General features: G+C 46.6%; 1 protein-coding gene across 1 annotated transcript in view; it reads left to right on the forward strand.

The window, feature by feature from the left end:
- The window catches only part of cacna1ba (calcium voltage-gated channel subunit alpha1 Ba), a 158,861-nt gene that overhangs the window by 126,966 nt on the left and 8,446 nt on the right, over positions 1-23,449 (forward strand). The window contains exons 32-45 of the mRNA XM_088940316.1: positions 407-517; positions 1,597-1,680; positions 3,591-3,707; positions 3,886-3,951; positions 4,737-4,828; positions 6,841-6,991; positions 7,626-7,753; positions 9,699-9,795; positions 13,186-13,291; positions 14,645-14,752; positions 16,446-16,561; positions 16,785-16,915; positions 17,595-17,730; positions 17,903-18,013. Coding sequence (XP_088796442.1) covers positions 407-517; positions 1,597-1,680; positions 3,591-3,707; positions 3,886-3,951; positions 4,737-4,828; positions 6,841-6,991; positions 7,626-7,753; positions 9,699-9,795; positions 13,186-13,291; positions 14,645-14,752; positions 16,446-16,561; positions 16,785-16,915; positions 17,595-17,730; positions 17,903-18,013 — 1,554 coding nt within the window. The remainder of the gene's footprint in view (positions 1-406; positions 518-1,596; positions 1,681-3,590; positions 3,708-3,885; positions 3,952-4,736; positions 4,829-6,840; positions 6,992-7,625; positions 7,754-9,698; positions 9,796-13,185; positions 13,292-14,644; positions 14,753-16,445; positions 16,562-16,784; positions 16,916-17,594; positions 17,731-17,902; positions 18,014-23,449) is intronic.

Genomic DNA, 23,449 nt, shown 5'->3' on the forward strand with positions numbered 1-23,449 from the left:
CAATGTGCTCCGTTCGTGCTAGAGAGACCCAGACAGTTTTTATTCTGGAAATGTAACAAATACTTCAATAAAGAACTATTCACCCACTAACTAATCAGCTTGAAAGCAGATTTCGAAGATGATTTTGATGTGGGATTTCCTTTCATGTGATGTCTCGGTTGGTAGTTATTAATTGATAGTAATTGGTAGTTACTAATGGATCCCAGGATCTCATTCAGACGTGTCATGAAAGAAGCCAGGATTCAGGCTTCAGCAGCATAGCTGCGTAGCACACCCTTGTGTAAAGACATGCCTTCTGGTTCTCTCTTGTTTGGCCTGTCTCTGCCCTCTGTGAACACTGGGCTGAGACGTGGTCGTGTTAACTTTAGAGCTCAGATTCCTAACTCCTGATTGTTTTCTCCATCAGTTCTATGGGGCTCCAGTGGTGTACGAGGCAATGCTGAAGTACTTGAACGTTGTGTTTACAGCGCTGTTTTCCTTGGAGTGCATCTTGAAGATTATTGCATTTGGTGCCCTGGTAAATATGCTCATTGGTGCAGTTCACCTCTTTACTTGTGTTTTTTACTGTGTGTCTGCCTATAGAATCTGTGGCATCAACAGTCTGCTTACTGTCTTAGAAAGCTTAGCTCCAGTGTTAAAATCTAGAAGCCAAACTGCTATGAAAGAGCATAACTTTAAAGAGGTTTAATCACTGCTATAAGGTAACCAACAAATCCACTGAACTCTGCATTTCAGCCCACTGTGGGGATTTGAAAATGTGGTTTATACATTTTATGGGTCTCTATGTCAGGCCATATAACATTGACTGGGATTACATGAAATTTAAGATCTTGCCTGCCTTCCTGATACAGTGAAAAGCCTTGTGTTGGCACCTGCATTGATCACCTTAATACAAAGTCGACAAAGAACTATGAATAAAGCAAAAGTATTTTCGGGAAAAGTAGAATATTCATCTGCAAATCTGACACCTGTCTCCCAGGTCTCGGTTCTTGTTCTGGGAAGCGAGGCCAACTGGACAGGCCATTTTGGCAGAGCTGGAGTGTAGATGCCTCTCTGCTCCAAGTGATGTGACGCACAGGGCAGGACACAGGAAGACAAATCTGAGCAAAGACGGCAGTGCATTGAATTACTTGCTGCCTTTATTCCTGCAGCACTTTTTGAAGCCATTCAGTTAATCCTTCAAGCACTTTGACAGTGATATTTGTGACAGATCCTGTGAAACACTGGCTTGCTGCAATGCGTTAATGGAGATTTCTCTAAACCAGCAACCACTCCAAAGTAATGCCTCATGAGGAACTGGGTTTGCATTTATCAGCCAGATACTAACTCATACTATCTGATTTCCACAATATTCTGACATGTTCGGTATAAATGCTTCATTGTTGTTAAATTGTGAGTTAAAAACTTGTGTATTACAAGTCTGTACCAGAGTAGTGCAACTACAGTCCTGATGCTGTAAGAGAGCGAAGGAAAGAGCAACTTTAAGGTAGAAGCCATGAGGAGGAGGAGACAGCTCTGATTCTAAAAGACGTGGCCGGGCGGAATGAAAACGTGCAGAAGCCCTGAGACTCTACTTTTGTCCCTCTTTCTGTTTAGAACTACCTGAAGGATGCCTGGAACGTGTTTGATTTTGTGACAGTATTGGGAAGTATAACTGATATATTGGTCACAGAAATTAATGTAAGTGCTTTCACCTTGCATAGCAGTCAGACCTCCATGCTGTGTGAATGTGTTCTGTGTGCTTGTGAGTGTACAGTATGTGCTATATGTGAGTATGTGTGCTGCGTGAATGTACTGTATGTGTTTTTTGTGCATGAGTGTGTGCTGTGTGTTGTGTATGTGTGAATGTGTGTGTTCTGTGTGCATGTGAGTGTGTGTGCTGCATGTGTGTTTGCTGTGTGAGTGTCATGTGCATGTGAGTACACTACGTTTGATTGCGTGTGAGTGTGCTTGTGTGTGTGTGTGACTGTGTGAGCATGCTGTCATTAATTCTGGGATTGTGAGTGCAGTTCTCAGCAGTGCAGTCAGGCTAGGAAACAAACTTGGTCACTCATGACAGTGGAAGCAGCTGGGGGTTATTGCTAATGGGATAAACAATTTACCCAGAAAATGACTATGGATCTACTTAAGGAGTTAATGGCACTGGAGCGCAGATAATAAGAAGAGGGATTAAGGGCGGTTCTGAAAGAAACAGACGAGGCCTTCTCCAGCAACTTCTGATGTGTAAAGCAGAGTCTGATTTAAGTGTTTGGGCCAAGAAAGCACCTCTGTCAGTGTGCAGCAACGGCTGGGCCTGTAGTCTCGCACACACAAGCTGATTAACCAGCAGCAATGGGGGTGTTCAGGAAAGGAAACCAAAGGGAGGTGCAAGTGAGTTCACTCTAGCCTGGGTTTCTTCCCCTTGCGCTACACAGTGTTTAGGTCTGTTCTTCTCTCAGTTTGTGTGGACTAGACCTGGCTTGTTCATCCACTTCACTACCTTTTCTTTTTGGCTCCTCTTATTTCCCTCTGTCCCACTTTCTTCTGTGTGTTCGATACCTCCGATGTGCAATTCTCCCCTCCCGCCGGCACACGCTCCCTCTGCCGAACGAATAACTGCCAACCCCCCTCTGCGGCATCACTGGACCCACAGACATCGGTGAGTGGCGCTTCTTCCACGCAGCTGGGCCTCGCCCTACCCGACCACTGCCCCCCGTCTCTGCCCCCCTCGTTGTCATCTTCCTCTGTGCCTGCAGATCATTCCTCCTGCTCCAAGCATGTCTTCATCCAAATGTCTGAGCGTTCATCCTCGTGTCAGACTCACATGTGGCCGTTCAAGTTAATTGCTGTCAGAAACACGGCAGTAAAAAGAAACAGAAATGGAAGTGACTATGCAAAAAGAAAGTTTTCCTTTCGGTGTCACACAAGACATGGGGCTGTCTGCTGCCTTATTAACAACAGGCTGTAAAGCAGCAGTCGCTGGCGCAGTCGGCACAGATTCGTGAGCACAGCTCACGGATTGAAAGAAAGCACAAGGTGGTGGTGATGACTCAGAGCAGGCAGAGCTGCCACTCTGTTCGGTTCAGCTGCAGCCTTGCACGCTGCAAAAATAAAGCTTCCAGATTTTCCCTGAAGATGCAGAGCAGCGAAGGTAGAGCCTTTTACAGAATCGAACCTTGAGTTGTGCTTCAGGATGTGTAGTTCAGGCATGTGGAAGTACATCTGGAGCAGGGGCTCCTGGAAGGACGCAGTATTTGCATGTTTGTTTCACCTCTGCCCTTTATGACCTTACTGAGCTGATCATTAGCTTGCACAGACCACTTTGAAACTTCCCCTAACCACTTCAGCTCTCAATGATTTCAACAGACCTAGAGAGCCTGCTGGCGTTGTACACCTAAATTCTAGAGATCATCTCTACATCCTTTGGCATGTTTAGCTCAGGAAATAAATTTGCCTCGTTCATTCGAGGCAAATAACACTCTAGGCTCCCTGGGTCTTGATGTGATCCTGGGAGCAGCCTTTGCGCTTGACATCATCCTGGAAGCATGTGGAAGAGACAGGTTGTTGCGGTGTCTAAGCCAGAGGTCTGATTTCTGTGATTTGGTTCCTAGAACAAGCTGATCAACCTCAGTTTCCTGAGGCTGTTTAGGGCTGCCCGACTCATCAAGCTTCTGCGACAGGGTTACACCATTCGGATTCTGCTCTGGACCTTTGTCCAGTCCTTCAAGGTAAGCTGGCCATCTTCTGCTGTACCTGTAGCATCAGGTGATGTAGGTGATGTGCTCCGCATTGTCAAAATTACATTGTTTGATGAGCAAGTGGGAAAAGCACTTTAGTTTCTCTGCGCAAAACTTTCTGCTCTGTCTCTGCCAGCCCATATTAACTGTCATGGTCTCCTTGTTCCAGGCCCTGCCTTATGTCTGCCTTCTGATTGCAATGCTGTTTTTTATCTACGCCATCATCGGAATGCAAGTAAGTGGGTTATCTGGGTAGTAATACAGTATGAAGGCTTCTGCTCCCTCTACTGCGCCTGTGAAACGTGCTCACCGCTAAAAATGGCTCCCAGATTCCAATAAGAACTGAACAAGGTGATCCTGCGAGGAGATCCTTTCCTTTACTGAATTAGGGATATGCAGTTCGTCGTTTACCATTGAAAGTAAATTTTAATCGACTGAGAGGCAACCTGCTCCCAAAAGGGACCTGGCCACTTTCTCAGTCAGGCGGCCGTCTCGTGTGGGAGATTGCAAGGCACTCTGCTGAAAGAAGACGCACTCTGGTCCAGATATAAGACTTTTACCTTGTAGGAAACTCCAGGATCATGACCTCCTTGGTTTTCTGCAAACATACAATCAATACATGTGAAAAATGCAATACGTCATGAACCTAATATCAGTGATGGATGAATAAATCACACTCTTGGGAGGCTGATTAATCACAGAATGATACTAATTGATGATGCTGTTTGTAATTTATAGTAATATTGTGTAAAGTCAACATGATTTGTGAAGAAATCTTTGTTTTCACGTAATTACGTAATCGCCCTTGAATTATGCCCAGGGAGCGGAAATGCACTTTCCAGATGTATCTTAGCTTGAGGGCTTAATTAATAAATGATATCCACTTCATAGTGGATTAACGTCACGTCGGCAGGAAGTCTTCAGCTCCGGCCTGCAGTTTTACCACACTGTGTACTCTGGGATTCAGCCCAGGGTCTACAACGAGTTCGGGTTCCTAACGGACCCCTCCTTGTCTTCCAGGTTTTTGGAAACATTGACCTGCAAGACGATACAGCCATCAATCGGCACAACAATTTCCGTACCTTCTTCCAAGCTCTGATACTTCTGTTCAGGTAAACTAAATGACAGGGAACAGGCAAAGATTAATTCCACACTGAGAATTAGAAAGAGGAAACATGCTCAGGCAACTGAGCCTTCTGCATGTGTGGAACCTTTAACCTTTACGAGTTCCTTTGAAGCCTGCACTCAAACTAAGTTAGATGATTAGAAATTTATAAAGAAACAGAGGAGTCCAAAGGGTCATGTATGGTTTCTCAGCTCTTTAAAATTTGAAATGGTCAGATATTTAGCCTTTAGGTTTTGAATGGCGATGTAAAAACAGGAAACTTGCTGAATCAGGTAACAAAAGAACTGAGTTTAAACTCAGTAGTATACCAACAAATGCTCCTAAATTTGCATCTCAAACGAAGCACTGCGCTTGTAGTTTTTGTTTAACCCCACACCACCCGTAAGACATAATCAGTGCATTTAACAGCTAATAATGTAATGTGGATCTTTATAAATCCTTATGGGTAAGTGCTTTTGAAACAGTAATCAGCAGGATCTTCTTTACACAAAGGGTTCGTCAGATCTATTTTGTAATGTTTTCTCACGTTCATCTTATGTGTTTGCCCTGATTCTCCTGCCCATGCCTTTAACTGATGTGCTCCTGAAGCAGTTAAGCTGGGAATATCTGTTCCTTGTTAAGACTGTGCAGGTTATCCTAGATAAAATGTTGTACTTTTGTCCCCAGGCTGCAGTGGACGACTAATTGAATTCCCTCAGGGGATCCATTCACTGTCTTTTTCAGTGCAGTAGGGGCAGTGCTGATGCCAGGGCACTCTTACATCACAGTTCCTCTTTTCTGGCAGGAGAGCTTGCATTTTGAAATGTCACTTTTTCGTGGTTCTGTTCTGGAGCTGTAGAAAAATAAGTAAAAAAGATCGCTTTTTGCCTTCTGTGAGGGTAGAATCCAGATGACCTTTCAGCTCATTTACTTGTCAGCTGCTGGGGCTGGAGGTCCTGTGCGCTGTGATGTCGTTGTCACACCATGCTTTCTTTATCTCATGAGCACGTCACTGGAGTCGGGGGTCAGATTGTCGCTTGGTGAAGCCAGCTGGTATCTTTAGCTGGCTTGATGACAGCAGAGGTGAACTGACACTTGAAATTACTTTCTTCTGTTACAAAGGGTTTTAACGCTCAGTCTTTAATTATTGCATAACCAAGGCACAGTTGTGGTCCTTGATTTCAAATGGAATTAGCTGTTTGCTCCACTCCGCAGTGAATGAGTGAGAAGGAAATGGTGGGAAATTAACCTCTTTGTGTTTGAGCGCTATGGTGCACAAGATGACTTTAACATTGTCCTAATATTTAATATTGCCCTAAAAGTGCAATATTGAGATCTTTTATTTAGAAAACCCTGACTAGAATTAAAAGGACTTTAAAAGAAAGGAAATTAAGAATTGAAAACAATGAAGTGACGTGCACTGACACTCAGGACTTGATAGTTCTCAAGCTAAGCAGGACCTTCTTGTGTTTCTCTTTGCCACTTAAGATTTATGGGACTCGGCAATCCTGCTTTTTAAATTGAGTTTAACCTTTGAACTGCCATTAGTGGAGATGCTGAAAGCCTCAGCCTCCAATGGTGACATTTTAGAAGCAAACATATTGATTTCATGATCATATAGATTAGAGACCCGCTGAGATAAAGCTGTGAGAAAAAGCAGACGTAACGTACACACTGGGGTTAAAACCTAGTTTTGTATGCAGGCTGTATTTGGACTGCAGGATAAGTTCATCGTGGCCCTTTTAAAGCATATTCCATCATTCCAAATATTGCATCATTAAAGAGTCATTGCAGCCCCTTCTCAGGACTCCGTTTTTGGTTGGGAACCCCCGTGAGCAAGGACACTGTCGAAGCTGCGTTAACCCTCGAGATGCCGTCCGTGCAGATGGTGATGCGCGGCAGCTTCGGCCTCCCGCTGGTGCTGGACGGGCTGCTGGAGCTCAGTCGTCACCGGGGGGCCCGTGTCTGACGCCGCCCGTCCGCCTGCGCGTCCTGACGCCCTCCCCCCTGCTTCCCCAGGAGCGCCACGGGGGAGGCCTGGCACGAGATCATGCTGTCCTGCCTGAGCCACCGGCCCTGTGACGAGCGCTCCGGCTCCACTGGGAAGGAGTGCGGCAGCGACTTCGCCTACTTCTACTTCGTCTCCTTCATCTTCCTCTGCTCCTTCCTGGTGAGCGCTGCCTCTCCCGGCAGCCACTCTCTCCCGCCCCGCCAGCAGAGGCGCGGCCAGGTGTCACTCTGCATGTCATATTACCAGCTGCAGAGTCTTACTGCAAGACATGAGTATTGTAGTTCACTTAGTATTAAGTTCTTCCATTTGATCTAAAGGTATGAGAAAGTTGTAGAATGATTTTCATGCTCTTTGCTAAGTGTGTAAAAAAAGAGTAGGGGTGTTACCTCAGTGTCCTGGCCAAATTTCTCCCTGTTCTTTACCAGTCATGGCCTCCTAATAATCCCCATCTCTGAACTGGCTCCATCACTCTGCTCTCCTCCCCACTGAGAGCTGGTGTGTGGGGAGCGGAATGGTGCATCATCCAGGTGGGGCTGCACGCTGGTGGCGGTAGTGGGATTCCCAGTTACCTGTAAAGCACTTTGAGTGAAGTGTCCAGTAAAGCGCTATATAAAATGTAAGGAATTATTATTATTGTAAAACTTCATAGCATAGTCACGTCATGTTTATTGATTATTTCTGATTTCTTACCCAAGTCCCTTTAGTTCTCCTCCCCCTGCACCCCGGCGACTGCCTGCATATTCTTGGGGTTCGCTTTTCGGGTGTGAGCCTGACACTTTGTCCTCTCCATCAGATGCTCAATCTCTTTGTGGCCGTCATTATGGACAACTTTGAGTATCTGACCCGAGACTCTTCAATACTGGGGCCTCATCACCTGGACGAGTTTATCCGCGTCTGGGCAGAGTACGACCCAGCAGCCTGGTATGTGTCCTTCCTTCACCTGGTGCAAGATTCACTATTCCAGCATTTTCTGAAACTACTTCTCGACTGCTACTGAACGATGACCAGAGAAATACCTGCGTTCGGTTCTGATCTCATGTTTAGACAACCTAATGTTAGCAGAAATGTGTTCATTTTATTACCTTCCAGTGTTTTTCATCTACAGTAGCTCTGTGGAAACAAGAAGCAGACTCTTTTTTTAAAAAACAGAGCTCCAGGGGAATAGTAGATTAAAATTAATTAATTAAAAAGCTGAGTACATAAAAAATGAAGGCTGATCTGAGAGAAAAAAAAACACAGCAATAATTAAACTGTCCAAAAGTGAGACAAGGATTTCAGTCCAATTCGGTTTTGTGTTTTATTAATTCAGATATTGCTTTAAACTAGCAGGGTCAGGCCTTTCCCCTGAACCTTTGCTGTGTGGTTAGAGATGCAGACAGGGCGCACTGTCCTGATCCGTCTGCTCTGGGATATTGGTGAATCTCTTCCTGCCTTGGGGCACATCTCAGCGGAGAACAGTGGAGATGAGGTCCGGTAGAGGCTAATAGTATTGCTCACTGCATCATTCACTCTGCTCTTCTAGAGTCCCCTCACACAAATCCAAGATACGAGAATAAAAATCAATCACATCCTGCCCGTAACAACATATAAAAAGTATTTTTAACCTTGTTTTTTTTAAATGCAGAAGCACCAGACTGGAAATGAGCCATCCTGTCATGAGGATGTCAGTGCTTCAGACGTGGTTAGCTCAGATGCAGTCTGAGTGCCAAGACGTTCCAGTCAGCAGGGAATGGTTTATTAAAAATGAAACGTCTATAAATCTCCTTGACTTCTGCATTTCAGTCACAGAACTGAAGCTGCAGATTGCATAGAAAAAACATCATAACTGTATGCAGCACATTTTGAACATACCTTCTGAATGCTGTGTGACAAGGCCTCATTACAACAGAAAAACTTTACTCATTGCTAGCAGAAAAGAGAGGACAGAACCCCCCCCCCCCATACTGGTCATCTGTAAAATACAGTTCTTGACATTTCTCACTGGATATATGTCCCTGGAGTGGCTGGGCTGTATCTCTGTGCGTTTCGGACACAGTGAAGAGACTCGTTTTTTTTATTTATTAACTTGTACCAGTTCTGACATACAGAAACCATTTATAGCATAACAGATGTGTATGCTGGAGCACATGTCTGTGGTTCAGGAATATGAGCTGGGCACTGCCTAGTGTCACTAGGAGCTAAAAAGATCAAAGAGCTTTGATCATCCTTCTGCAGTTCAACTGCTCACGCGTTCAACTGCTATCGTCTCTTCACACTTAGGTATGATCAGGGCTGGTGGGACTCCATGAAGTATTTATACTGCACACTGCAGGACAAATAGTCATTAATGACTAATTATTAACGAGCCTCATTAAGTTCTGCAGGAAATGAGTCGGCTATTTTGATACCCTATTCCTGATAAATGTGGAAGGATAACAACTCATTTCCGTCTGCCTTGGAGAAGTGAGGTAGAGCAATTTAAATTAACCTGTTCTGACAGCAGAGCTCCTTGGCTGGTGGTGCATGCTGCGACGCTGAAATGATTCTGTTAGGATGGTCGAGTGGCATTGTGGATCATTTGCAACACAGCAGAACTGAGTGTATTGTGAGGCCAGTAGGACTGTGTGCTCTCCTTTGGGGCCATCACCCAAGAGCCGAGGAGAGAGGTGAAGCAGGTTCTTACAGACCGCAGAATTACGCACCTCTGTGATGCTCTCTGCTTTTTTAGAAAGTGTCTTTTCTGAACGGTGCGAAACTTCAGTGTGAGTGGATGAAGGGGGGGGGTACAGATGATGTCGGCCAGCCTTCCCCTCTCACCCGGTCCAGCCTGTGTTCTTCTGAGTCTGTCTTGATATTCATGTTCTAAACTCGGTTGTTCTCTTTTCAGCGGCCGGATTCTGTATAAGGATATGTACAATTTGTTGCGTGTTATCTCGCCTCCCCTTGGCTTAGGAAAGAAGTGCCCTAATAGGGTGGCCTATAAGGTTTGCAACCCAGACATCAATTCTCCCAGCTTCTCCAGACTACTGACCAGAGCCTTGACTGGCTGTGCAAGAGTGAATGAGTGGCTCGCCCATACTCTCCCCGCCCGTCTAACAACAGGCTTGCGGGGCACCATGCTGGAGCTGGAGCTGGAGCAAAGCCTTCAGCCCAACGTGTCGCCCAAAGGGGATAACAGAGTTCACACTGAGGTCCGAAAGAATTAGGTGGATCTTGTTCCAATGGTTTACCGCGCCTTCAGTTTTAATCCCTGTGAGCATCTCTCAGACCGTAAGATGATAACTCCTGCATTTGGCCTTATTGATTTGGCAGAAAGAATAGATCTGTTTGTTCACCTTTTGTCTAGATGTTATGGAGATGTTATGGCGGTTGATCCAAATCCAAAGATCCGGTGCCCAGTTTTAAGATGCCTGCAGGAGCGATGCAGGGCGTGGTGCTTTTCCGGGCATTTTGTTAAGAAACCGGGCGATCGTGTCGAAAGCCTTGTTCTCCCAGCTCCACATGGTTACCTGCAGATGTCTCTCAGCATGCCGGAGGAGGCATCCTCGACTCAACGCACTCATTTTCCCACCACTGTGCTCTGTGCTCCATACTACTCCATGTTGAGAGCTCCCTGGGAACAGGACAGCTTCAGAAAAGCAGCCAGGCGGAGATCCATCTCTGCTCCCAGACCTTCTGCTTTCTGGGCAGAAATGGCATCTGGCTTCACACCTCTCTTGGAAATCTAAATAACAAAAGATTTCTGTTTTGTTTGTGTCGTCCTCCTGTTTGTCCTTTTTGTTTCTTGCTCTTTCTCAACCCCCATCGTCATGGATTTTGATTTATTCCTTTTGCCTTTGCTGTCTTTCCCTCCTCTCCTCAAGTGGCCGCATCGCATATCTTGATATGTATGAGATGCTGCTCCACATGTCCCCACCTTTAGGTCTGGGAAAGAAATGTCCAGCGAGAGTCGCCTACAAGGTAGCCAGAGAACGGCGGACTGCCACTTTGTCTCTATTTCTTTGTCGGCTGGCCTAGCTCTGCGCTCTGCCATGCCAGTGTTTTCACACTTTTCTACTGGTGGTGTACAGTGAACCTGTCTCCGCACTCCACTGCACTTGGCTTTGAATAGTCTGACCTTAAGGCTGCAGTACAATAACATATCCAGTTAGGTGGGTATTCAGCTAGACATTTTAAACGAGCACAGAAAACACGAGCTCTTTCCCTGGGAGCACAGAAGCTGGGCTTGAACTGACTCTTTCGTCACTAAACCATTTCCTTCTGAAATACAGTGAGAATGGAAAGCGTTTCAAAGCTCTATATGTTTTTTCTTTAAATTTAGAGGCAGGCCAAGGACAGTTTTACACCTTTTCCTGTCTGGTTTATGTATCTAACAGCCTCCTGTTGCGATGAGCAACAGTCATTTGCAGCCAGTGTTGTAAATTAACGAGCTGTCTATGCTTCGTTAGTAGCTCCTCAAATTCATCAAGTTTAAGTGCCTGTCTCTGACCTAACAGGGTTGCACTGAGGTTGAAATCAGTGACACTAGTCTGGCTGCATTCCCTGATTTAAATCTTAAATTAAAGCAGAAATCAATAAATGTAGCTGTGCAGTGAAGCACGGCATGTTTCCTTTTTTTTTTTGCTGTTCTAGAAATATTTATTACCTCCTGCTGTTGTGCGTTTACTGTCTCCGGTGTAGGTGTTTGTGTCTGGTGTGTTATCGTCTTTCTCTCTCCTTCTGCTGTACTGACTTCTGGCAAAAGCTATTTTTTTGGTTGACTGATGGGTGACCTTTCCTCTTGCCCCTGCTGTCCTTGTTCAGTGATGTTCCCCTGTAATGATCATGGCTTCCCTGGCTTGTGTAGCTGTTGCTGCTGCAACTGTACCGCCTGTGGTGTGCTCCTCGCTGGCTGTGTGTCTATGTGTGCGTGCTCCTCGCTCTGCCACGGCACCCTGCTCCTCTCCTGTCTGCTTGACACTTCCCCCCCAACGTGCACACACGCTCGTGACAGCGGGGTGTCTGTGTGCTGCTGTCTGTGCTCGGGGGGGCCCGACTCTGCTCGTCACTCCAGCAGGGGGCGCCACTGCTACTACCCATACTGCACTGCACTGCTAAACAGCTGAGTAAAGCATATCAATGCAGTTACTTAAAATACCAGTATTGGTACTCTATACTATATGTACACAGCTGTAGATCTAAGTACATCGCACTGAAGCACTGCAGGAGAAAGCACTGTTTTATATCTTCTCATTCCATGAAGTCTAACTTCAGGCGGAATGAGTAATGTAAAATAAAGACCCATGTCCTACAGTCTTGTGAGCTCTTAACTCCCACCCTAACTTAGGAGGGTGTTAATTTATAGACATACCATGTGATGCAGAGTCTTTCTAAGCTCCTGTGTGCCTGCAGGGTTGTCGCAGTATGAAAAAAGACTAATAGCTTGGCAGACCCCCGCCCCCTTGTTTCTGAGGAAGGTGTGTACGGGGTTTGTTTTGGCTACCTCTAAAGCTTACTGGGCATAAATAAATAATTTATGTGTGCAGGTAAAATTGGTCTGTGATGTGCAGCTGCCCTGCCTCCTGTGGGCACCAGGACTGGCGCTTGTAGTTCTAGATTAGTGGCAGTGGTGCACAGGGTTGGGCCCTTCCAGTTGGTTTCATCTGCTTGTTAATTGCCATGTGCGTTCTTTCTTTCTCTCTGACCCCCTGTCACTCTCCCACGAGCTCACAGTGACTCAGTAATTCGCTGTTTACGTTGAAAGTGATCTTTCCCGTTCTTGTGCCCGTTTCCATTTCTTTGTTTTGTTTTGTGCTGAGAAGGAAACCTTTTGAGTGCTGACAAAGGGCTCGCCCGTTTAGGAATCTCGGGCAGTCGCTCTGAAACCGGGCGCGTTGGAGAGTAGCTGCAGGTTAGACCCTGAGCAGGTGTGCTGTAGAAGCACCCGTCGTGCACTGTAGAGGATGATGGGGTGTGATAGACATTTTTGCAAAAGTCTCTTTTTTCTGTTTCAGAAAAGTGGTCTAATTAGGCAATCCGATATCATTTCCTCATTTATTGAAAAATAAAACTGTCCAATCATTAAGAAGATACAGTACAAAGAAAATAATAAATTCGGACTTTTTGAATTAAAATATCTGTTTGTTAAAGAAGATGACACCTTTAATGCAGTTGGTGGCAAAAAAAAGATGTTCTCCTCAATTAATCTGGTAGACTGTTCAGTAACTGACAGAATGAGGTAAGTTGAGCTACAGTACCATTATGATGGCAGAGTTTAGGCAGTTTACCTTGTGAATCAGCACTCAAAACGTTGTCCCAGGAGCTGTGTGGAAGTGATGCTCGGAGAGAGAGGCGCCGGGCTCACTAACGCTGCTGTCTTCCCGCCCCCTGCCCAGCGCCTCGTGAAAATGAACATGCCCATCGCCGAGGACAACACCGTGCACTTCACCTCCACGCTGATGGCGCTGATCCGCACGGCGCTGGAAATCAAACTGGGCTCAGGTAGGAGCCGGCCAGCCTCGCGCTGCTCTGCTTTTGTTTCTCGGCGTTACCTGCTTTCGCAGCCGTCCGGGAAAGATGCAAGCTGTGCCATAGAGCTCCTCCGCCTCAGGTCTGAAGATGGCGGGTGGCCTGCGGGAATGTCTCATGGCTCCCCAGACACATAGGGAAATCTGAGACCAAGACGGCAGGAGTAGAAAACGGCTCTCGCGGGATTTCCGTTTCGGTCTTGAGATTGAGCGCAGTGTGGTGATGTGGGGTTCCACATCTGGAACACAGCTGGTGGTTCCTACCCTGTACTGCAGCCTGCCCCCCCCCCTGCTTCTCAAAATGTCTTCTCGCACCCCTGATCAAAAAGCGCCGACATGCGTCAGTTCTACTAATGTGTCATAACTATAGGATGAAACAGATATTTATGTGTTATTTTTTCATACACTTTTCTGAGTTGACATGTTGATACCCAGGCTTGATGAGAGGAGCTGTTCTTAAGTGCCTGTGCTTAGTATGTGATTTAGATGATTTACCTTCTAAAAGAATCTGACTTGTCTTGCACCGCAGAAAGGGCATTTTGTTCCCCCTGGGGGCGTGTGCAGGTTAAGAGCCACTGCTCTAAAGCAAGGCATTGGCACCCTACACAGGGGGCAGGAGACCAGGGGACACCTGGGCAGACTCCTGCTTTCAGCGTGAGAGAACAGACCCGATCTGGACCGAGAGCTCCAGCCCTGATACACGACAGAGTGACCACTCTGCTTCCAGATCCCAGAGACAAGCCAACAGCAGGCAAGCACACTACCACAGAGAGGCTTCCTGTGCCCCAGATGAGCACCGGCTGCACATATTTAAAATGCCACAGCGCCTCGAGGCACCCTGGCATGCGTTATTCTCAGTCATCTATTCAGTGCTTGATGTTCGGGCACCTGTTTTTTTATTCACTGTATACTGTAAATCCTGCTTTTTTAATTACCTTGCCTTGCTGTGATCCATTCCCATTGGACCCATTAAAATTGTGAAACTCGGGCCTGCTGTGTTTGAGCAGTGCCTTAGTACGGTGTGAGTTGCAGCCTGAGCACTCGGGCTTTCCTCTCCTAATGACACGTGCGAACTGTGAGCGTTCAAGACTTCCTGTGAAACTCTTTTCTTTCCTGAGTGTCTCTTTCTGGGACCTTGAGAGGATTATCCCTGGAAGGCCTGGAAAAACTTGCTATTTCCTCCTAGGCTCCTTCTGTTAGATTATCTTCAGTTAACTATCCAGTTCCTGTTGAGCACTAATGGACGGAGCTTCTCAGAGAAGACTTTTACAGGAACTAGGAGGAGTGTGAGCCAGGAGAGGGGTGACAGTCCCTCATGTCTCCTCAGGGGTCATTCAGCAGCAGCTGTGTGATGCTGAACTGAAGAAGGAGATCGCCACCGTATGGCCAAACCTCTCTCAGAAGACCATGGACCTGCTGGTGACTCCACACAGGCGTAAGGACACAGAGGATGTGCTGTTGTAATGGTCGTGTGTTTGGTTTCTGGATCACAAGGCTTTACTAGGGCTAAGTGCCTGAAAAAACACTGCTTCAAAATTCCAGTTTCAGTTGTGACTGTATTTAGTCATTTAAAATGTTCAAATGTAATATAACTTTGATCCAACACTATCAGTCTCTTGAGCAATCAAAGCACTTTGTGAGACTTGTAGAAATAGCAGTAGACTTGTTTTCACAGTACTATAATACTTGAATTACTGTATATACACAGTATTATGATCTGCGATCTGAGAGCAACCAGCTTTGTTTTGTGTCTGATGTTCTGAGAACATTCCTTTGGATTAGCAGCTTCATATTTAGTGCTAAACCAAAAAGCATTTTAACTGTCCAGTTAAGATCTGTCGTACGTACGGTATTTATATGTTCTGTTTTTAACTTTGCAAGCACTGCATAGTTTAGCTTGCATCGCAGTCCTTAATTAGTCAGCTCTACAGACAGTGGGACAGCCTGTTGTGTTGGATTCTGTCACGGTGGGGCTGTGGCGGTGTGAGTCGGTGTGTGTCTGCAGCGCGGTGGGTTGCTCAGGCGTGGCTGTGGCTGCCTCTGCAGCCGATCTCGATGGCCTGCTGCCCTAACTGGCTCTCTGGGGCGGAGCCCCCGTCCCCAGGACAGCACAGCTTGGCTGATTTCGTCCGGGCCTGCAGAGGGAACCTCACTTGCACCATCTGGGCCTCTCCGAGCGTGAAAAAGCTCCACTTGTTGCAACACCGCCTGACGTCACTGCACAACTGAGGCAGCTGAGCCACTTGGGCCATGTTCTCTGCCTCTGTTTTTGTTGACATTGTTTTGATGTTGTTTATTGACAAAAACAGTTTTAGTAAGTGCATCTCTGTTTTTGCAAAATAAGCAAAGCGAAAACACAAGTGGGATGCATGGGGGGGGCAGTCGTTAGCAATGCTGCCTCGCTGCACTGGGGCCCAGGGTTCAATTCTGGACCTGTTGTGCTGTCTGTGTGGAGTTTGTGTGTCCTCCCTATGTTCATGTGGCTTTCCTCCTTGCTCCTGTCCTCTTCCACGGTCCATAGCCACACTGGTACATTAATTGGCTTCTGGAAAAATTGACCATGGTGTGAGTATGTGTCTGTGTTGGTGTGCGCGCTGCGATGGAGTGGCGTCCTGTCCAGAGCGTACCCTGCCAAGTGCGTTGTTTGCCGTGATAGGCTCCGGCTCCCCCTCGGTAAACAAAATGGATGGAAGAAAATTAACAAGCTGATATCATATATATGATTGGTCAGGGTTGTAGGTAGCATTGTAGCATAGTGTTTAGCATTGTTGCCTCCACATCTGGGTTAGATTCTGGACTGCAATGCTTTCTGTGTGGAGTGTGCTGAGAACATAGGAACTATTGCAAGTGAGAGGAGGCAAGTTGGCCCATCTCATTTTGATGGTAGCTAATTGATCCAGTATTGCCATGCCTTTTCTGTAACAGTTTCATAGTTGAAAACATAGACGCTTAGAAACATAGTTTCAGAAGAACATTGAGCTCACTTCCACACAGTGAACATCAGACAGGGGCTCCTGTGCATGAAAGGGTAAGGCATACAGAATCGGTTTACTGTTACACGTGGAGCTCTGAACTCTCGCAGGGGAAGGGTGCAGTTTGCGACGTGTCGTGTGTTTTTCCCCCTGTAGCTAACGAGCTGACGGTGGGGAAGGTGTACGCCGCTCTGATGATCTTCGACTACTACAAGCTGAACCGCAGCAAACGGCTCCAGCAGCAGCAGCAGACAGCGGGCGGGCTGCCAAAGGTAAAGGGCTTCGCTCTGCTGAGATTGAGCTCCCTGAGCCCCAGTGGGATTCCTGCGGCGAGGGGAAGAGTGGAATCCAGAGTGGCCAGTCCGCTCTCCGCTCTCCGAAGCGCGTCGTGGAGCCTTGCTCCTGGGCATTGCCTGGATATTAGGATTTACTCGATGCCGAGAGTGAGGAATGTTCTGCGCTCTGGCTCCCAGCTTGTCTGTTCCTCCGTTTCAGAACAAGGTGAGCGAGCTCTTCAAGCCCATGCTGCCTCTCACCCTGATGCGGGACCAGCTGCCGCCCATGAACAACACCAAGCCGCCCCCGCAGCCCGCCAGCACCACCTCCCTCAACAACGGGGGCGCCGTGTGAGTACAGGGGGACCGCCCCGCACTGCCACATCATGCCCTGTCAGACCCTGCCCCGCCCTGCCCCGCCCTGCCCCACCCTGCCCCGCCCTGCTTCATCCTCTCATGCCACGCTCTGCCACACCCTGTTCCGCCCTGCCCCGCCACACTATGCAATATCGCACCCTGCCCCGCCCTGTCGTGCCACTCCCTGCCCCTCCCTGCCCCGCCCTGCCCTGCTGTGCCACTCCCTGCCCCACCCTGCCCTGCTGTGCCACTCCCTGCCCCGCCCTGCCCTGCTCCACCCTGGCAGCTTGTGCTTTTGAAGCTCGTACAGTTTTGTCTTGCTCTTATCCTGACATCATCAGGTCATACCTGTGGGATATGGGCCCCTGTGTGCTCTCTTTCACAATTTGTAAGTAGCATTAATTCCCAAGAAAAGAGAGGAACCAGAAGACCAGGTTGCACATAATGTAACGATTTGCACAAGAAAAAATATTTCTTAGGCTAACTGTGTGCACCTTTTGTCAAAAAAACACCTTTGTAAAGCATCGTTGTCCTTCCACTAGCAAATATGTAAATCTTCACAGTTAAAGTGCAGGTGCTGTAGTCAGTGTAGTGTGTGTGCAGTGTGTAGCAGCTGGGAAGAGCCACTCCGCATTCTGACCTGCTGGGCATCTGTGTGTGTGCACGCATCCAGGCCAGGCCAGGACACCACTGTCAAAGAATCTCCTTCCTGGGTCACTGAGAAGGCGCAGGAAGTGTTCCAGCTGAATAAGAAGCGGCCGGTTCAGAGGGGGCAGTCTGAGGACATCCCCAACACAGCCAGAGCTCAGGTACCCAGCCTGACTCCCGCCAGGCAGCTTCAGTTTGTTTTTCATCAAAATGAACAGCTTTGTAAGACATCACCACCTCATCACCAGTGGTGATTTCCTGGGATGTTGTGAAAATGCGCCGGGGGGGGCGGCGGCCGTGGTCTTGATCTGATCCGCGTGCCGTGTGTCTCAGGAGGCGGTGGAGATGAAGAAGATGGACCACAGTGCCAATGGAGAGAGCCAGCCAGGCCTGGAGAGCCAGGGCAGGGCGGTGTCGATGCCCAGGCTGAACGCGGAGATGCAGGTAGGCAGCCATGTGCACACCAGTGTCACTCTCCCCATCTTCACTTCCTGCTCGAGGAGGAGCCTGTTCGAGCACTTCTCTGCTGTGTGTGTTCTATACCTGAATTGTGCTGAAGGAACTGAATTATTAAGAGTTAAAGCCCTCTCTTGTGATTAAAGTGCTTAAAACTTCAGTCATACAAGGCAGAGGTTTTTTTATTAGCAGATTTAGCGGTCAGGTCGTGATTGAGTGCCTCAATGAGTATGTGCAGCTTGCCAAACTTCACAGGAGGGAATAAGGATGCAATTTAACTTTGTGTGTAAATCCGCTGATGACCGATTCAAATGTGTCCTTTAATTAGAATTGCAAATGAAATCAACCCTCAGGTTTTTTTCAACAGCAATGTCATTGCTGGACAGAGGACATTTCTGGAAAATAACACTACTGTCTAATTAGAATTATTTTAAAAAAATGGTGCTTTGCCTGGAATTTGTATAAGCATTTTTATTGATCTGATAGATTCCAAGCATTACCCATTAGTATTAAATATTGTCTGTTTTTTCATTAATGTATAAACGCATTTGTGCCTGCTTGTATTTGTAAGAAGTATTGATCTGATTGAATTACAAGAATTGACAACAGTGGCCTTCTAAAGGTGATACCTCTAAGTTTAATTGATCTATTTCACAATTGCATAGCATTTCAAAGAGAATTTTTATTAGAAAAATAATTGACAGGAATGTATGTACTGTATATGTTGTTTGTGGTTGTAGGCATGTAAATAACATTCAACACAGTAGGGTAGTTAAAAGATAGTCAAAACATTCCCCGGTCAGGCCACTGTCTTCTTGTCTGTACAGAGCAAGGTGGGTTCCAGTTTTTTAGATTTTAAAGGGAGCTGCAGTGTAGCTGTTTTGTAATTCCCAGATAGCATTTGCATTTTGGCCTTATACTCTGAAGGTTATATGAATAGTAATTAAAAAGCAGGAGAAAATGTCCTGAATTTAAAAAATTTGACTCTTTAAAGTTTGTGACAATTTAGGAAGACATCCTGGCATCAGAAGGTTGAGTGACACTGAATATATTCTTATTATTATTCACTTGATTTATCCCCGCCTCCATTCACAAATCCAATATTACTTATTAATTTTCTTTTTGAGACTTATTCTTCTGCGTAGACGTTCTTCTGCATCAAACACCACATTGTATGTACACACTGTACTCCTGGTGCATGTTCAGTAGGTACAGGCATCGCTGTGTCCGCTGGATATAGCACTGCGTTAAGAGCCTGATCTCGGCACAGCAAGCAGCAGGGGAAGGGAGAAACGGCACGCTGCCCTCTTTCAGGGAGAACTCTTCACTGCATGCACACTGCTTAGGGACCCAGCCTGGCAGAGCTGAACGGGCTGTAGGAGCTGAGATCCAGTCTCGGTGCATGCCCTGGCCTTTGCTAAGTGAGCAGGCCTCTTTTATTCTAATAAACTGCAGTGGAGAGAGGAACCTGAGGAAATGAGGGATCAGCCTTCTCCTCTGCAGTGCCGACCCAGGGCAGAGCGGAGTGAATGGACAAGCTCAGCCCCAGGCTGGCTGTGTGAGCTCGGACTGCGTCCTGTCCAGCGCTCAGAGCTGAAGGGACTCGTATGCCTGCTCCCTCTATCTCTGCTTTCCCTTTTCCGTGTGTCATTTTGAAGCCATCAGCCCTGGAGCCAGATGATCAGGACACGAGCGTTCGGCTAACAGTAACCGCTGCTTGTGGAAAGTCAAATCTTCATAAGGTTACCTGTCCCACTGAGAGGGGGACTCCCCAAAGCATGGCGCTTGATTAGCTGAGCATCGCCGATAGTAACGCTGGGATTATTTGGCCAGGACCCTCTCGGCACCCAGTGACAGGACGATCTCTGCAACTTCCTGCGTAGATACTGTATAGCTCCAGCATGTGAGGAGCTTGCAGGACGTACGACAAGCACATGATCCAGTTTCGTTCGGCTATCTCAAAATAAAACGCGCGCACACTATCGTAGGGATTAGCTGTGCTTCAAAAAGAAAACTCAATGGAGGCACCGAGGCTTTGTGCTTCAGAAACAAAAGTAGAACCCAAAAGAACCTAGAAAAAGAAATAAATCATTCTGGCAGTTAATAAGAATAAAGCTACATTGTTCCAAAAAGCCACTCTGCACAGTGATATTCTCTTCCCGGGCTAAGAAGCAAGTCTATTAAATCTGACTAATCCTGGAGAGCATCCAATTTTAGGTCCAAACTTAAACCTACCATTTCAGAAAAAAATCCTTTTAATTTAATTAAAGATTTCTAGATTACAGGTTTCAAAGTGGGACCGACACTCCACTCTTTCTGCTTAGCTTTTATCGTGCTTCCTTTCAGAGCGGGCTGGTGCGTTAGCAGGCAGATTGAGCCCGCGGTGGGTCGGGACTGTCAGAGGGTTAATCTCCCATCCCAAAATCCCAGCCCTCTCCTGCGGGAGCCCGCATTGTCAAGGAGGAGACTCCTTGCTGCTCTCCGGACAAGCAGGGGGAGGCCACCCACCTCATGCTCCAGCATTCTCCCCTCTGTGTCTTTATGTTTGAATTAGCGAGATCACGTGTCTCTGGCTGTGTGCATTCACCCTGATTTTAGCACTTGTAAATGACTGGGTTTCGGGACACACTTGTGTACTGAAACAGGGCTCCTCAGGGCCCCCAGATCTTACAGTGACTCTGAACTCCTCGGGGATTAAAGAAATAGTTGTTAAGCTGTTAAGAGTGATTAAGTATTCATGGATTCATAGATTCAATTAAGTCATTAGAGGCTCAGAAGGAAAAGAAACCAAATGGACCTGTGGGTCTCCAGATCCAGCCGTGGGTAGTTCTGGACTAACGTGTTTAAACATGTGTTGGTCAGGCTGAGCTGTGTGAATCTGGACCACTCTTCTGAAGCATTGAAAGGCATCCTGGGAAATGGTGCAGCACGTTCAGTGACAGGGGGGTTTGAAGGGTTTTACACTGACAAGGATTAACTAAACCTCCTGAGAGATGTCTCTGCACTTTTAACTTTTGTAGCTGTCTTCTAACACGTTGAAAAAATTATTTGTCCTTGTTCCATGATACATTCATTTTTTCTTACACATAAGCTTTTTATCCAAACGTTGCAACGGTCAATGAAACATAAGAATTATGTTGGGTATTGACATTATAGCATTACAAGGCTACGCTGCATATGATCTGACAGATCTCCTATCTGTTTCATGCTGAAGGAGACTGTCTGTGTCTTTGATTTTTTTTCGTACCCTTAATTTCCTTGTCCCTGTGCGGCCAACAGCAGGATTTGTATCTGGAAGTCCAAGCTCATGCAGGATTCTCTTTGTGTGTCTGATATGTGACACTCTGCACTGCCGTCCATCAGAGGAGCCCATTACCTCCCCAAACAAACTATGCAACACAAAGAGAAAAGAAATGCCTTTCATTTCCAATAAGTAATCTTGAGACTTAAACCCACCTCATTCCCTTTAAACTGTGACAGAGCGACAAGGGGGAATTCGAGACTGGCTGAGCGATTTCAACACCTGCTAATAATGAGAAACTGTACGTGTGACTGCATTGCTCAGGAGAGTGGCTTTGCATTCACTGGCCTCTTTCCAGATTTGTAAAAATAAGACAAGGCCCAGATATCTTTCTGGACAATTCCTCCTTGTGTGGTGTGTCTGCAGGCTGAGGCTGTGGTCTGATGAAAGAAATGTGGACGAGAGATTTCTCTTTCTTTGTTCACTAATCTGAATTACTGATCTCTGTTGAAAAACATACCCTGTTAACAAATTCTGCATTTTGTGGGCATCCTTGGGGAGAAATGTCTAATTCTGGAACTATAAGCAAGCGGAGGAATGGGACGTCACGTTGATCGATGAAAACAACCCCAACTCTTGCCGCTTAATGTGTGTGGGCAGCCGTGCAAATGCATTAAGATTTTGGTGTTATATGCATATCCTGAACACAGATTTGACAGGTGATCTTGTACCCTGTCCTGCCTGCCTGATTTTGTCATTTTACTGTTTTAAATCAATGAAACTCGTATTCGGTTTGGAATCAGCAAGCTCTCTGACCTAGAAGTTGCATCGATTGAGCGCAATCCATCTAAAATCTGTGATTTTACAATTTAATTCATTGACATTTTTTACGTGAAAAGGTATTGAATATTCCTCTGCATAACTGGGAGCTGAATTTCCATAAATTGCTGTTGTTACAAAGTCTGTGGTATTCCTCCCTTCTGGAGATCTGAGAACCCTGAGAGCATGGCTGCTCTTTCTGTGAAAAAGGGCTTTCCTCTCTAGAGCAAAACACATTTTTCTCGTTATCAAATATTTCCTTGATTTTTTTTTCCCCTTTATTTTCATCTGCTCTTGTCACCAGCAGCGCAGTGCTATGTGCAGTCATTACTCATGTTCTTCAGAGAGCCTCACTGTGTCATGCTGTTTTCTCTGTTATCTCCAGCTGTGTTAGTTACTCATGTGTCTAATGATGTGGTTCCTGTCTTGTCTTGCTTTGCTCCTTGTCCTCCTGTTTCCCCTCTTCCCTATCCTGCCCTTCACTTCCTTACCCTGTACTCCATCCTCTCTGTCATCTTCCTTCCTCTTCCTCTCTCCTCTCCTGCACTCTTCCTCTCTTCTCTCCTTCCCTCCTCTTCCTCTCTGCTGCGGTCCTCTTCACCTCCTCTCCTGCCCCCTGCCTCTCTTGTCTCCTGCCCTCTCTCTTCCCTCATCCTTCCTCTGCCTACCTGCCTGGTGCCTGGGCACATGGCTGCTCTGTGGCTCGCCTCCACCTGTGTGCCGTATCGCAGCGGAACCATTCTCGAACTCCGAGGACGTACCTAGCAGTATGTACAGCTGTTCCAAGTATCATATATCACTGTGTTCATTGCTCACTTTCTTTCTGATTTCCTGTTGTTGGGATCAACCCTCTCTCTGTGCAGGAGGCATGACTGTAGGCCAACGGTGTCTCTTGGGAAAACCTGCCAGTCTGCACAGAGGCTTGGTTGAGTTTCTTGTTGGTGCCTTACTGATTTTAGATTTACTCTTCTGATTGCCTCACAGTACACTCCCTTTCTAGCCTGGGCTTGTGCTGGGTCACGTATTTAAAAATAAATGTGAACTTTCCAAATATAGTCAGCACTTGCTTGAACCTCTTGCAAAATCTTTTCGGAAGAAGTTCCAAGTTCCTCATGCCTAGATGAGCGTGTACAGCATGTACGCAGCCATGCTGCGCTGTGCTGTCTGTCTGTGCCTGTCTGTCCAGTGACGCTTTGTTGTTGTTGTGCCTCCTGCTCATCATCTCTCCTGTGTTCCATCAGCAACCTGCTCCTTCCTACTGAAGTCTTACCTCAAAAGCCCTTTGTTTATGAAAAGAAAAACTGGTGTTGTGCAAGAATTTGGGAATCTCTTCTTTCTGATCAAGACAGAATTTGAAGTGGGGT

The sequence above is a fragment of the Atractosteus spatula genome, chromosome 23, assembly GCF_055471065.1.
Source record: "Atractosteus spatula isolate fAtrSpa1 chromosome 23, fAtrSpa1.hap1, whole genome shotgun sequence".
Classification (NCBI taxonomy): domain Eukaryota; kingdom Metazoa; phylum Chordata; class Actinopteri; order Semionotiformes; family Lepisosteidae; genus Atractosteus; species Atractosteus spatula.